The following is a 15637-nucleotide window of genomic DNA, read 5'->3' as shown; positions in this document are numbered from 1 at the left end:
CAGTAAAGTAAATACATTATTCTTGTTATTGCCCTTGTTATTAGAAAATACTCATATAGTACAGTAAATTGACATTGTACTTTACCAACATAGATAAGGCAAATTCTCTGCCCTCAAGAGCTTATAATTCAAATAAGACAAGACAAACAAACATGCAACACTTTGTGAAATGGTGGGTGAAATGCCTATTAACTACATGAAAGGGGGGAGGGCCTGCATGAGTAGAGGGGGATGCTGTCTTCATCAGTGTTCTGAGTTTTACATCACAATAGCATCTTAAGAGTCTCAAAAGGGACAAAACCCGGGCTACACAAGGTGCTATGCAGAAGCCTGGCAGGAGGATGGCCTTGCCCCTGGACCTCAGAACATCTTTGTCTGGCCGACATCCCTGGCCTGGGGGCTCCTGGCTAAAGCCAGCGTCAGTCCAATTACAGCACAAAGAGTGCCAGGTCTCTAGTAGGTTTTAGTCTTGCCTGAGGGAAAAGCTACATGATTTCCTGCCCTGAAGAAGTGCAGTTTAAATTGAAGAAAGCAAATGCAGATACAAAAGGCATTTCAGGGAAAGGGGAAGGGGAGGCTCGTTGTCCTGGTAAAGGTACAGCAGGCCTATCTGGAGAGATTAAGGGTTTATTATACTCACCCTTATCTGCACTTCAAGCCTCCTCTGCCCTGACTCCCTGGCAGATAGTTACGAGGGAGAAACCTCAAAATCATTTTTGTTGCCTGCACAGCATATAGCCGATGCACAGTAACTGGTATTCTCCTTATCTGACCTTGTGTTAAACATGGCTTGCTTCTCCCTCAATGGAGAAGAAGGTGTCCAAGTGTCCTGTGAGTGAGATCACACCCACAGAGGATGTGATGTTCATAAGTTTGCAGTCCTGCAGTAACTTAGTGATCCCATACACAACTGTTTATAACATACGAAATTCCTGGCACTGCTTAGCAATTTAGTTCAACCTCTGCTGAAAGCTGATGGGTATGATGGAGCACAGAGAGTACAGAGACTCTGCTCCATCCTGTGGACTGTGGGAAATCGTCTTTGTTCCTCTTATTTACCCACAGCAAGCAACCTGGGAAAAGGGAAAGGACAGAGGGAAATTTCCTGTAGCTGTCTTCACTTAATCAAAATAAGATGCTGTCCCCAAGCATGGCATAAAAGGATAAAGAGAGGCAGTAGCATCTTGCACTAGGCTGATGAGCAGAAATAGGGGACTGTGGTAGCTGAGAGGGGTGTGTGATCTATGCTGATCTTTAAAGTGGAAGCTTCAAGGAGCAAGGGGGTTAAGTGTCTGGTAAAGAAAAGGAGCTGAAGAGATGGTATTTATTTGGAAGTAGGAAGAAAAGGTCCAGGATGAATTATCTCTCTAGAGACCAGAAAGACGTAGGGCATCACAGTTGTAGGAAATGTGTTTGAGTGGGAGCTCCCGTTGTCAAACACTAATAGTCATATGTTGGTATATTCACTGAGGGCAGGCAGGGAAAAAAAGAGAACCAGAAGGCAAATTATCTCTCTAAATATCCATATGTATCTATATTTGGGGACATTCTTATGAGCTATTGCAAACTGACTCATGATTTCTGTTCTCCTGAGGTTCACTGTGCTGGAGTTATCAGGCAGGCAAAGGAGAGGAGTGGGAGCCGAGTCCCTCAGACTGAGTGTCTCATTGGGATTCATACGGCATGCAAGTTGCTGAGTGGTGGTTGCGTTCCCAAGGCACAATTTGCTCAGCCCAGCTCGTGTCATCCCATGCATGTCTAACAAAACAGATGCCCATATCCAAAACTGCTGTGTGGAATTCTAGTCAGAGAAGTGAGATGTTTACTTCCAAGGTGTGTTTCATTGCCTAGTAGATGCAAGTGTCTGAAACAGGCTGTCGAAGTATCTGGTCCTCTCCATTTGCAATGAGGGCAGCCGGAAAGCTCGGGCATAAATATCTGCATTGGCTGAAGTTAGGTGAAATGAATCCCTTCCTCCCCTAATAAAACAGCACAAACAATACTGTCTTGGCTGTGATGAGATATTTGGATGAGGAAATGGCCTATGGCAGATTAAGGCAAGAATTGTGCCTCCATTGTAAAGGGAAGTGTGGAGTCAATGGATGGAAATTTAAAAAAAAAAACAAAAGCAAACAAACAAAGAAAAGCAAGGAAAAGTATTGTGAAGTAAATGGAGAAGCATAGGAGATATACTAAGAGGAATACAAGTAATACAAGATAAATGAGGCCAGGAAGCACACTACTAATTTAGAGCTTGTAGCTGGAGAAAAGATCCTGAGTGTGATGTGCTAAGAGGGGATGGCAGTTTTTGGAGTAAGGACAGATGTAAATTGATAGAAGAGATAGCGAGTTTTTCTCTTAAGCAGAAGTTATCACCAGAAACCTTGAATTAAAACAAAGAGAACAAGCCTAAACCTCTTTTTCTAGAATTTCACTTAGCACTTGTCACTGAGAGAATACTTGATGGTCTTGCATAAAATTTTGATCAATATGATTTCAGATCACTTCAGTACTCTGCAAAAAAGGGCTCTGCAGATCACCCAGGCACTTAACCAAGGACACTTAAATGTCACCTCTTGTCACAATTTGGTCCAATGATAAAAGCATGTTTTAAAAATATGAAAATAGTTTGATTGACAAGGATTCGTTTTCCCCCATGAATTTCTGCCTAAAAAGACAGGCTGCATTAACTCCAGGAGTTCAATTATACAGGCTTTGAAGGAGAAGAAAAATGATAATGAATACATTTTAGAAACTTCTAAAAAAATTCTTAAAATAGATTTTCCATACATAATGCTACCACATGATACTTAACTGTCTCCTGGTCTTCTGGGGCTAGAAGACAGCAGCCTTTGTTCATTTGGAAATTCAATAACAAGGCTCACCTGCTTCTGATGGACTGTATGATACTGTCCCCAGGGCTCTGCCACAGACAAGGCTTTCCCATCATTCTCTTCATTCTTACATGAGGTGGCATGGGAGTGATTTCTCTTTGGGTTAGCCAAGAAACTAAAATGCTCTTTCTGGAAGTGTGTCCCAGCTTGCTTTGGTCTCTATTTTTATGTATATTTTTTTTCCGTAAAAAGAACCCCAACCAAACAACCCTTTATATTGTATCTGCTTGAAGTAGCTCTAGTAAACATGAGGTAAGGACACTGTATGATAGAGTGAGAGAAGGTATTTGTTAAGTGTGGTGCATTTTTATATTTTTTTCTCAGGTCCAACTGAATAAGCAATAGCATATATAGACAGCTTATAATGACTGGTATGTCATGACACTAAGAAAGCATTCGAGCGCAGCTTATAATGACTGGTATGTTGTGACACTAAGAAAGCATTCGAGCACATCTCACTGAAGTATTCAGCCTTCAAGTGAAGTTGTTGAAGTGTGTTTGCTCAAGACTTGCTTTGGGTGCTTTCTCTGTTGTCTGAAATACATTGGTGCGGGAGGATGTCCTGTACCTAAAGTGGTTGGTGGCCTTTAGCAGAAAACAGTGTGTTAAAAGGCCTATCATAAAAATGCTGCTGTAAACAATGAAAAGATTTCAGAAGCAATTTTTTGTTGTTAAATATCAATTCTTGGAATGAAGAAACTTAAAGGAAGGATTGGACTAATTCAGTCAGCAAACCACTGTCCTCTTAAATGGGAAGCAAGTGAATCACAATTACAAGCCATCTTGGCAGAGTGAATAACATAGATGAAATCATCAATTCACAACATTTTGTGTTCAAGGAATAATCAGACCTGTTTTTATCAAGACTGTGCTGCCTTGCTAGCCTGAAAAGTTGCTTTTTCTTTTTTTTTTTCCTCTTCCAGATGATTTTGGAACCTCATATGCTTTTTCAGTAACTAAGCTGGACATCTATAATGCTTTGCTTAATGTGCCTCCAGATTCTGTTATTTATAGACTTCAGCATATTCAGACTGCAGCTGCTAAAGTACACACAAAAGAAAAAGCGCATTTGTAGCCTGTTAAGTGTTTGCTCTGAGATGCCAGTAAAGTTAGGGATTTAGCATGAAATATGAGTAGGTGACCTTTCAAGGAGCATCGTAAGAGAACACCCGTTTATCTTGAAGACCTTTGTTTTATTTTTTTCTTATTGTTGAAATCTTCCAGTGTTCTGCTTTCCAAGGGAAATCTGGCCTTTGTGTGTACTGTGTGTTATCGTCAAGAAGTGCTGGGGCAGAGGATTTAAGTAATGCAGCATCTCAAATGAGCAGTTCTTCCAGAAAATGTGTTTTGTGTAAATTGGTTTTGTTAAATTTAGGGGAGAACTGTAAATATATTGTGATTCTTCTCAAAGTTTTCTTAGTCCTGTCAGTATGGCCATGATTTATGCATCAACTGTTTTTCAGTGAAAATTGGTGGAAAGGGTACTTTGCAACTGTGCAAAAACCTACATATTCAGTGTACACAGTGAAAAGTGAAATCTCTTAATGCTGCAGCATGTTTTATGAGTTTATAAGAAAACAGTTTTTTAATGGCATAGTCTTGAGTGAGCCAAGGTGTTATAATTCATTCATAAGACAAAAAAATCTGAAGATCACATAAGTGTACACATACCCAGAGGCTCAAAGAGTAGGACCCTGCTTATTTTCACTAGCTTCTGCCTAATGCAGGTGTTTTCTTAAGGACTGTGCCAGTTGCTGCAGACAATATTTGCTTTAAAAGGCCTCTTGTAAAAGGAACATGTGACAGACAAAACCAGATAAACAGGGTGACTCCTTGGAGGCCCTGGAAAGCAACTGGCCTCTATTCAGTAGAGCTGTAGAGGGCTGAAGCATGCAGTAGGTACCTAAGTTAGGATCCCATCACAGAAAATAAGTAACTCTAAAAAGAATGGTCTGGTGCCTCATAATTCTTTTTTATTTATTTAGTAAATGTCATTTTGCAAATTGTTGTGAGAAAATGTCTGTTTTCCTTCAATGTCTTTTGAATTTCAGAATTTAGGTGAGTTTTTCTAGGTGTTAACATACCACTGGTCATGCAAAAATGAGACAATGCCTCTTCTTGAAATTAAGATATACTGCACATTAAATATAATTGATAAAAGCCATCTTCAGAGTCACATTGGAGATGTTCCATTTTTCTCATGGGTTCCAGGTAGAATGCCTACAGCACAAAAGTATCTTGTTCTTTGTAGCTGCTCCCAGTTCTGTTCTTTATCATAAGATGGTCAGAAGTGGATAGTGACTGACAGCAAGTCCTTATCTATCCTTTCTTTTTTCTCTTCTTTACTGGGAATCCTGTCTGTAGGACACTGGGAAGAACCAGTACAAAATGCTTGATGTATTTTAGGAGACAGCTGGAGCTACCCTGGTAAATGACCTGTACTTTGGCAGGTCAGTTGGAGTGTGACCAACCTAATGACCGGTGCCCTATGAATCATAGGACACAGTGACAGTTTGCACATGCCATTCTTTTAAGAACTGGAAAATTCACCTAAATGTTACAGTTCAAAAGATACCACATCGCTCCTTCCCATCTGTGTTGTCTCAAGAACAGTCAACATTTAACGTGTTTGCAACTTGTAGTCCCAGGTTTTATAAGATTGGTGGCATCAGTCTTTTCCTTGAAGGATTTAGTGATCACTAAAATTAGACAATGAGGTGAAATGACTGAAGGTCACCCAGCAGGTCAGTGTCAAAGTTGGGTGGAGAACCTCCTCTTTGCATTGTGGGGCTGGCTGCTGATCAGAGCCCTCCACAGAGACTCGTTACAGTGGTTTGTTTAATCAGCTTTGCTCCATGTCATGATTCATTGTCTGTGGTGTTATGGATATCTAAAGGGTAGGATTTTAACTTAGCAATCTGTTATGTTATTGAATTAGTTTTATGTTGTGTTAATTTCTTTGTCTCATGGCATTCATTGCCTGTGATAATTGATGCACAATATATAACCAACTTCTGAAGTCATTTGGGTAACTGCATTTAATTGCCTGGTATAAAATATGTGTACTAAGTACAATCTGCTGTGACTGCTGACTGAGAAGTGCTCATTGGTATGGACTTGAGAGTGCTTTATCTTCCTGACAACCTGTCTGAGGAAAGTCTAAATGTCTCCCACAATCTGCCATTCGAGGGCTGGTACTTGCATTATGTCTGCAAAAAGAGAGACCACTAAAAGCGTTACATGGAATCGTTTTACAAAGAGTTTGGCATTGAAATTTTGCTAATCAGAAGCTCTCAAATAAGGAAGTTTGTATTAACATCCCAGCTTCTCCCAAACTTCAAGGAATTGCAGTACCCAGAAGACTTTACACATTTTCTCCTGTAAATCAGGCTTATGGCTTTATTTGCTTCTGAAGTTACTCCCCTGGAGTAAAGCTACTACCATGCACAAGTGTTTATAAACATGGATTTCTTTTACATATACCTTCAGGTCATTAATGCCTGGAGGAGTACCTAATAAATCAGGAATGCTTTCTAAAGGTGTGATGTCAGTGAAATGGTGTTGATTAATGTCTGCTCAGGACACACAAGATCTCTGCATAAACTTACACTTTCTTGCCTGTTTAACCAGTATCACAGTAATTTCTTTTATTTTTAAGAAAAGGAATCTTTGCTAGTAGATGTATTTCTCATCAAACACAGCACTTTGGTTTTTATAGTGAGTGAGTTTATTTGTTTCGCTGGCTTGTTTTGTTTCCAGTGTCATGAAGGGTATAATAGTGATGTCTGTGCTATACAGAGAATTGCTGAAATTTGCCCAAAGCTGGTTTTACCTTAAGCATTAATGAAACCTTCCCCATCTGAGTGTTCAAAAGTTTTTAAACAAAAGCTAATGTTTGAGTCTAAATCAGGTGTGAAATGCCTGCCTGTGAGATTACTTTAACTGTATTATGTTGCTCTGTGTAAATGTAACCAGCAAGTTGTCAGTAGAAGGGATGTTCGCAATTAGTATTTTTCTTTTTAAGAGAACTAGTTTCTATAGGCTGTACCATTAGTTCTTCCTACAGCTTACTGCAAATTATTCAGTGTTCATAGGTGCATTTATGCTTGCTATTCAGCTCTCTTCCACTGACAAGATGGCCTGCGGCAGTTCTAGGTTAGATACAGCTAATTCCACTTTAGGCTGCTCACATCCTCTTTTTTGTTTTTATCCCCTAGTCCAGCCTGCACTGCATCCATGTCCTGCTGGTAAAACAGTAGACTTGATGACCAGAGAGAAGGCAAAGTGCGCAAAGCCAGCATGGGCTGTGAGAGTATGTTTCAAGCAAAGATTTTCATGGCATATTGGGCAGAGCTGGTGGCATAGTACAACAGGAGTTTCACCAATTAACCCTCTGATTCTGCTTTATTTCATACTCATGGTGTTATGTTCTTCCTTCCCTGCAAGGACTTTGATATACTTCAATGAATTATCCACATGTATTGGTTAAAGTGTGAAATATGTGGATGACCTGGTAAAAGGCAAACACAAAAAAAAGACACCTGTTAATTCCCAGTAGGCTGAGGTACATTTGCCTAACTCAGTGTCTGATTCTTTATGGACCAGTTTCCATTTCTAGCAGAGCTCATACAACTGCACTGTGGGTTTGGAGGAAAAACAGTGTGGAGTTTGGCAACAGACCTTGTCACCTAGGGCACACTTCACAAGGAAGTAAAACAAGGGGACAGAGGGAGTGGCAGAGAGTCTGAGACCCATTTCTAGACCTTATTCCAATAATCCAGATGCCTTTACCCCAAAGCCACAGGGCAGCACCTCCTTCCTCCCCAGTAGTCACGGTGATGCATTATGCAGACAAGCAAGTAGTACACAGAAAGCTATGAAGAGGCATTTAATCACTCTTGGCTTTCGGACACACCTTCCTACATCAAGGCCTCAAGGCTGTTGGTCATGGGAAGAAGTGAACCACTCTCATCTGGGCTATTCAGCATATATGTGTAAATCAAGATTGATTTGGGAATGGTTCATAAAGAGCGAGGTGGGCTGTACTGTGTGAGAAATAACTTACTGACAAGGAGTAATTCAGCCATCTCTAACCTTGAAATAGATGTTTGTGGTCAGGAGTTTATAGCCTGAGTGGAAAGAGCTAAGTGCAAGTTTAAGGAGATGAACAGGAGACACCCAGTTTTTAAAAACTTGACATAAATCTTGGATGGCTTGCCTTATGTTAGTCACATTCCCTGCAGAGGACTTTAGTTCAATGTTTTTTTGTGTTTATGGAAGTTATTTAAAAGCTAATTTTATGATAAAATTATTTTATGTTATTTATAATGAATAGTGGAGATCAAGTAAGAATTGGAATTGCAAATTCAGTATTAAGAGTTGATAAATACTGACTTTTAAATAAGCCCACTGTAGATTTGAACAAAATGCTTTTTAACCTAGCATACTGGTTATTTGAAAATTGCAGCATACTAAAAAATGTACAGCAGTGTCTGATCGTGACTCTTCCCTCATTTTCACAGCTATTGATGTGGTCATGTTCCTATGAAATGATCTGTACAGTGTCAGGGAATTTATAATATAAAACTTTCTGGCTTGTACTTTATGCACATCACGTGAAAAAAAGAAGAGTGTAGGAGGCGCTAAGCTAAAATAGAGTATAATCATGTTAATTGTGTCTTTTCTAAAGATGAATTCTTAGGGCTTGCATGTTGGCAACTTCTTAAGGTCTTTCAAGTACTTTATTAAAGACATCACAAGTATCTTAGGGCTGAACCAGTCACTGAGGCGCACCTGCGCAGCATTAATGACCTCCCCGATACTTGTAAGCATATGGTCAGTTGTTGGCCACTAGTACCAAAGAGATCCCTGGGCCAGCCAAAAAATAATGCAGCCTACCTTCACCCCCAGTCACATATAGCTAATGCACAAATAATAACATGGGCATGTATCTGTGGTCATCAAAACCCCAGTGTTTTCTCCCTCTGCTATGAGTTCTGGGAGCTCACAGCCTTTGCTCATGCCCCTTACCCATTCAGTCATTCAGCCTCCTTTCTGACCAGCGATGTGCTGACGTTGTTAGCTTCACAAACAACAGTAACAGCAAGAAGTTACCATTATGTAAAATTCATGGTATGACAGATACCTGATGAAAGCAGTGTGCTTTTGATAGAAGCAAATATTCCACCTTTGCTTTGAGCTAACTCACCTTTGTGAGCCAAAGGTGTAGTGTTACTTAAGGAACGGGCATATTCCTTAGCTTTGTTAGGTTTTCTTACTTTTCCATGTCTCTGCAGGCTCCATTCTGTAAGTCATTGCAATGATTTTTTTTTTCCCAATTCATCTCAGAACAGGAGACTATTTCCTTGAAACTTGCAACATCAGTTAGTTATGAACAGTGAAAAAAACCCACCATATTCATCCCTTAATATGTTCTTTCAGCTGAGGCCTTCAAGCCAAGGAGGCTGTGTGGCTCCTGATAAGACCTGATTTGTGAAGGGCTTTTCAACAATCTGACAGGTTCATATATGGCACTCTTTGTTCAGCAGGCAAAGTACAGCACTCTCTGAAACACCTTTACAGCAGTCACTAAATGCATACAAGGAGGCTGGGGCAGGTGATCCAGAGGGAGTGGGCAGAAGCGGTGTTGCTTGACAAGAAAAGCACAACATGGACCCGAAAGCCAAACGTATCCTGGGCTGAATCCAAAGGAGTGTGACCAGCACACACATGAGAGCAAAGGGGGAGGGATTCCCCCCCTTTGCTCTCATGAGACCCCACCTGCAGTGCTGCATTCAGCTCTGATGCACCCCCAACATAAGAAGAACGTGGACCTGTTGGTACGAGTCCAGAGAAGGCCACAAAGATGATCAGAGGGCTGGAGCACCTCTTCGGTGGAAAGAAGCTGAGCTGGGCTTGTTCAGCCTGGTGAAGAGAAGTCTCTGGGGAGACCTTAGAGCAGCTTCCAGTGCCTAAAAAGGGCCTACAAGAAATCTGGAGAGGGACTTTTTACAAGAGCATTTAGTAGTGACAGGAAAAGAGATGCTTTAAGTGGACAGAGGGGAGTTTTGTATGATACATGCAACTAGGTGATCCTTAAGGTTTCTTCCAACTCAAACCATTCTATGATTTTATGATTCTTAAAGTGGTCTGTTTTTTTGCAACCATGTTCTGACTGAAGCACTTGATAGCTGATTTCATCTTTTCTCTTTCAGAGCCTAATGAGCTGTGTGTGGGCCCTGCGTTCAGTGATATCCCAAGTCAAGATGCTGCTAATACAGTAGTTTATTATTCCTAGCTGAAGAAGTCTAACAGGAGCAAAAGGAACTGGGGAAAAGCAATGGCTGCCGGTAAATATCTCAAGTCTTCAAAGGCTATAAGAAAATATCTGGAAAGAGCCGATTTCAGCTGTGAGTGGGGAGGGGTGAAACAAGAATGTGTGATCACACCTTGAGTTTGGGGATTCAGTATTGGAAAAATACCATTTCTTAGCTATCCAACCCACTCTTCCTTGCATAACCCAGGGGAATCCATGCCATATTCATAATTCTCTTTTGGTTTTAGACAAAAAACCTTGATATTTCCCATAGTGAATAGATTTGGTTTGACCTTTTTTTAGTTATGGGCTAATATATTCTTAAATATTTTACAAAACAACACACCTTTAGGAAAATGGTGTAACCAGGGGAAACTCTTTTCTTGGATTCTCCTGACAGGTTTCTGGCAAGTTGTCACAGATTATATACAACTAAATCGTATCAGAGGGTTTCAGGGCAGTTCATTCCAGTTGGGCAGCAGAAGCTCTCCAGTCCAACCTCCTGCTCAAAGCAAGGCCAGCCATAGGGCCAACCCAGTTGCTTACAGCTTTATCAAGTTGAGTCTAGGAAGCTGCCAGAGGTGGCAACTGCACAGCCTGTTCCACTACTTGACTGTCCTCATGGTGAAAAAGTTTTCTATATAACCAGCCCAAATCACTCTTGTTTCATTTTGTGTCTTTTGAATGTTTCCAGTGTCTTTATGTTTTGCTATACAATAGCAAGCACTATTATTAGTGGTCTAAAAGGTGAATCATAATTATGAAAAAAAAAACAAAATAAGCAGTGGTTTTGATATCTCATTTTCAGTTAAGGTTTTGGTTAAAGATCCTGACATGTTGACTTTTCTACTTACAGTGTGCTGCTTTTCTTGCAGCAGCTGATGGTTTAGGAAGTATAGCTATAGATACCACGCAACTTAACATGTCAGTCACTGATCCGACAGCTTGGGCTACAGCTATGAATAACCTAGGGATGGTTCCAGTAGGACTAGCTGGACAGCAGCTCGTGACAGGTAAGATTTTTCTTTTTTAAAGAGATTTCTTGTACCATCTATGAATTCTTTGAGTCCTTTTAAAAATATATGGAATGATTTCTGAGGTTATTATATTTTTTATATTCTGAAAACATCACCTGTGATTAATATTGCATACCATGTATTAGTCTCTTATTATGGTAGGTATATAATCCATATTATATTTTAACCTTGTGGAAAAGCCAAAACTCCTTGGGGAAATTAAACAACTAAACCATTGATCCTTATGGTGGGTCAAGATCAGAAGGGAGGTTACGTAAGGGAAGCATTTGTTTCTGTTTCTCTGTTCAAGCAGAATGTCTTGAGGTTCTGCCAAGGAATACCCTGGGCTGGGAACTCTTGACTGGAGAAAGATTTTGAATTTATGTTAACTGGGCAGAAAACCACAAAGCCCGTTCAATTCATATGCTTGGTTGATATTAGTGAGGTGAAGCTTGCCTATTCAGGTGTGTGCTTATTTACTTTCTGCCTGACCCATAAATTGAATTTGAAGAGGTTGCTTTTGTTTGATTTTGTTATTTCACTTCCCAAACATAGTTGGGGAAAGTGTTATTCTAACAACAATAAAAACATTTTGAAACCAGCAGTGTTTCACAGACAAGCCTGGACATATCAGATGTCGTTGTCAACAGCAAAGGCCCGTAAATTGGGATTAATAAACCTTCATTCCTCCTGTGAGGTAAAGAAAAAATACTTTTATATGGGTGGGTGCCCTACAGACACAAGCCACATGCCAAGCCTATGACAGATCTCCTCTGGAAGCTGCATTGCCACTTCAGCTTAAGAAGAGCTGTGCAACTCATGGATCAGAGCAGCATCCTGGCATGTCTGTGCCCGTCTATGTAGTCATGGATGCAGCGAGGCAGGTCATGATGTAAATCACTCTGCCTGCCTCACCAGGGATGTGTGACACTTAATTTTGGCCAAATATATCCCCTTCTGACACTGGGAACTGAGCGGAGCTGTGCCAGATCACAGCTGATGATCTGGCTCTGAATTACCTGTTTTACAGGCGGGTAAACTAAGCTGCAAGAAAGCTCATTTATAATGAATCAGTCTCAAACAGAGAATTTAGCTGGTGGAGGCTGTGAACTGATTCTTAGTCTCTGGCTTTAACCCCACACTCCTGATTAAAAGAAACAAGCAAAGCCACACAGTCCTCAGGCACCAGTTCTGTTCAGTGTTTTTATCAATTACCTGGATGCAGGAGTTGAGTCCACACTAAGTTTGTTGATGATACTAAATTAGGAGGAGCAGTTGATTACCTTGAAGGTAGAGAGGTCTACTGTAGAGATCTGAATAGAGTAGAGCCGTGGGCAGTCACCAACCATATAATGTTTAACTAGGACAAATGCCAAATTCTGGTGTATTCCTGGATGTACGTGTGGACTGGGGGTAAAAGAAGCTGGAGTGCAGCCCAGCAGAAAGGGGTCTGGTGTTTTTGGTTTATGGGAAGCTCAAAGGAGACAGCAATGGTGGTGAAAGGAGTAGAGAACAAGGCTTAAGAGGTCAAGCTGAGAAAAGCTGAGAAAAGGAGGCTGAGAGGGGACCTCATTGCTGTCTACAACTTCCTCATGGGAGTGTGTGGAAAGAGCAGCGCTGATCTCTTCTCTTTGGTGTTCAATGATACAATGTGAAGGAATAGCTTAATCCTTTGACAGAGGATGTTCAGATTGGTTATGAAGAAAAAGTTCTTCAATGTGAGGGTGGCCAGGCACTGGAACACACTCCTTAGGTCATTGTGTGTTGGTGTTCAAAAAGGTTTTGGACAGTGCTCTTTGATATATGGTTTAACTTTTAGGTTGTCCTGTGTGGAGTCAGATTTGGACTTCATGATTGTTGTGGGTGCTTTCCAGCTCAGGATGTTTTATGGTTCTAAGTGCTGGTGGTGAGAAAGCTATTTCCTTTTTCTGGTGAGCCTTTGCCTGCAGGTGTTTCACTCAACCTGAATGCGATTACCTCCAAACCTGAAAATAGCCACATCAGTCAAAATCAGCTTCTGCTGCTTTCATTTAAAAGCATCTCGATTGCATATCCCCTGGAGGTTTACCCAACTTTTTGACTTTCTCTCTTCCTCTGTCTCTCCAGTTTCCATGTAAATCATGTCCTCAGGTGTGCTATGCAATCCCTACATGGCAACCTCATCTCATGTGCAGTGCTTTTCCCCACAAGGGATGATCTCCAGGAATTTATTTCATTGCCAGCTCCCTACTGTAACTTCCATAAGTATGTGTATCACGTATGGTAGGAGTGTTGTACAAGTCAGTTTGTATTTGTTCAGCATTTTCTATGTATGAAAGGTGCCATAAGTAATAAATATTAATTACTGAAGTGCTGTCTGATTTCTCTATGGGTGCAGAACTTCTTTTCTTTCCTTTTGGTTTCCTTTGTTTGAGACTTTTGTATTTTCAAAGTAAATAGGTGCTTTGACACATCATTATATTTCCTCGTGATTCATATGTTTTTGACACATTTTCTTCATGGCAAATCCATAGTGGCAAAACCACAACTTACCATGAAAAGACAGACTTCTTTGCTATAATATATTTACTGTATTTGCATTCAGTGAGTGTTTTCATCACTATGTCTGACCAAATACCTAGTCCTTAGCCCTTTCTTTCTTTCACTTTTTTGCTATTAATCTTAGTAATGAACTCATCTTTGTCAGCAGTCACGTATTACTTTTGTTACTGTCATCTGTGACATTTCTCAGTGATGAAAATGACACATCTATGTCCCAATGCTAACTTCATGTCTGTCTTTAAAAACTTATTTTATTCTTTCTTTCCTGCCTTGATGACAGGTAGGAAAGCAGTAAGTACTTTAGATTAATCTTGGAGAGAGTGTGATCTTTCCTGGATATCTTTATATAACCTTCCATAGTCTGAAATTTGGTGTATGGTATTCATCTATATCCTGACATATCTCTTAGTTCTCTGACCTTTCAGTTTCCAAAGGATTTATCCATTCACAGCTTTTCCTTCACAAAACTGACCAGTTCCTATTTCCTAAACTGTGTTTTCATTCTTGTAGATATAGAGCCCGTACGATCTGTTAAGTCTTTTTAAAGGTTTTTGGTGGGTTTTTTTTGCCAGCTGTTGTTAACTTTGCTGCTGTGTAACGTGCTGGGATGCCTGCCTTGTAACAGTTATGCTCCCCACTTTGCAATCTGTGAAGCTCTTGCCTAGCCTGAGAGTTTGTTAAAATGACAGTTAAAGCTTCTGCAACATCTGGCCAATGCTCTTCTCACAGCCTGGGATGTAGGCTGTCTGGTCTTGGTAACTAATCAATTTTAAGCACTGCTAACCTTTTAATACCAGTTTAGAAGATATCTGCACTCTATTTAATTCCTTATCTCCCAGTGTTGTAGAACTGGATTTTTGATCTGGGCAAATGTCAGAGCCTTTAATTTGTAAAGATGTATTCTTGTAAATAGTTGTATATTATCTCTTCTGTTTCTACATGTATTTTGCTTGTATTTACTATTATTTATAAAGCTTACCTTTTTCCATAATATTTGGTTACTGCATAACATATACACTAATATATTCATTTATACATTATATATACATAATTCATACAGTAAACTGTACTTTAATAATGCAATAGTTAAAGTGTTAAAGATTGATGTGAAATAGTTATGGCTGAAAAGCATTTTCATTCGAAACCTCAGCTTGCAACAGATTATAATTTTTATAATTTTTTCCCCAAAATTGCCCTTTGGGCTGAATTTTCTCATGGTTGATCTCAGTCCAAATTTAAAAATAATGCTGGAAAGGTTGGAGAATATCTGTTTTGTTGCATTTTAGGACTAGCAGAAAAACTCGGTGACCTCAGGCCAACTAAGAATGTTTTATTTTGCTTTTGCATTGGTACTTTTTAAATGCAATTTTGGCATTTCTGAATTTAGTGTTCTCACATTTTCATTTTTTTCAGCAAATGGCAACAGGTCACCTGCCTTCTAAAGGAAGAAATCCTGCCAGGAAAGTTATTTATTTCCCTGGTTCAGTTTATTTCTTATTTCACTAATGAACCATTGCCCTAAAAACCATGAAGCAATCTTGAGATAGTTTCCTCCATGACTTAGATGACCTAAACATTTGTTAGTCAAAAATGGTATATGTCAAAAGTTCCCCAGTACAAATGAACATGAAGAGTGGTATGTAAGTGGTAATTCTTTCAGACTTACTTAATCTCGTACCCAGTGATGCATACTTGTGCTCTTAAAGGGAAAAATAACAAACCACAAGGGCAGACATCCGTTAAAGTTATAGATCTGCTTAGATGTCAAGGATATGCCTGAAAACTCATGCCTTCTACTTATTTACAGGACCGTTATCAAGGCATACTTTTCCATGGGAGTCTGGACAACAGGCCTCAGCCTCAGGACATTA

The 15637-nt window shown here is 40.0% G+C and overlaps 1 protein-coding gene across 8 annotated transcripts in view; it reads left to right on the top strand.

Annotated features, from left to right (window-relative positions):
• ENOX1 (ecto-NOX disulfide-thiol exchanger 1) overlaps nt 1-15637 on the top strand; it is a 371562-nt gene that overhangs the window by 224157 nt on the left and 131768 nt on the right. For 7 of the 8 annotated variants that reach the window (XM_061457317.1, XM_061457310.1, XM_061457313.1 and 4 more), the window contains exons 4-5: nt 10109-10243; nt 11085-11222. In XM_061457317.1, the coding sequence (XP_061313301.1) occupies nt 10234-10243; nt 11085-11222 (148 nt within the window). In that variant the 5' untranslated portion in view covers nt 10109-10233. The remainder of the gene's footprint in view (nt 1-10108; nt 10244-11084; nt 11223-15637) is intronic. The other variant, XM_061457316.1, reaches the window with a different exon arrangement.

The sequence above is a fragment of the Pezoporus flaviventris genome, unplaced genomic scaffold (assembly GCF_033815535.1).
Source record: "Pezoporus flaviventris isolate CSIRO_AGI_PZ_B2104156 unplaced genomic scaffold, CSIRO_AGI_Pfla_v1 ptg000025l, whole genome shotgun sequence".
In the NCBI taxonomy this organism is placed as follows: domain Eukaryota; kingdom Metazoa; phylum Chordata; class Aves; order Psittaciformes; family Psittacidae; genus Pezoporus; species Pezoporus flaviventris.
Note: the sequence above shows the minus strand (reverse complement) of the source record. Positions and strands in the feature narration are given on the sequence as shown.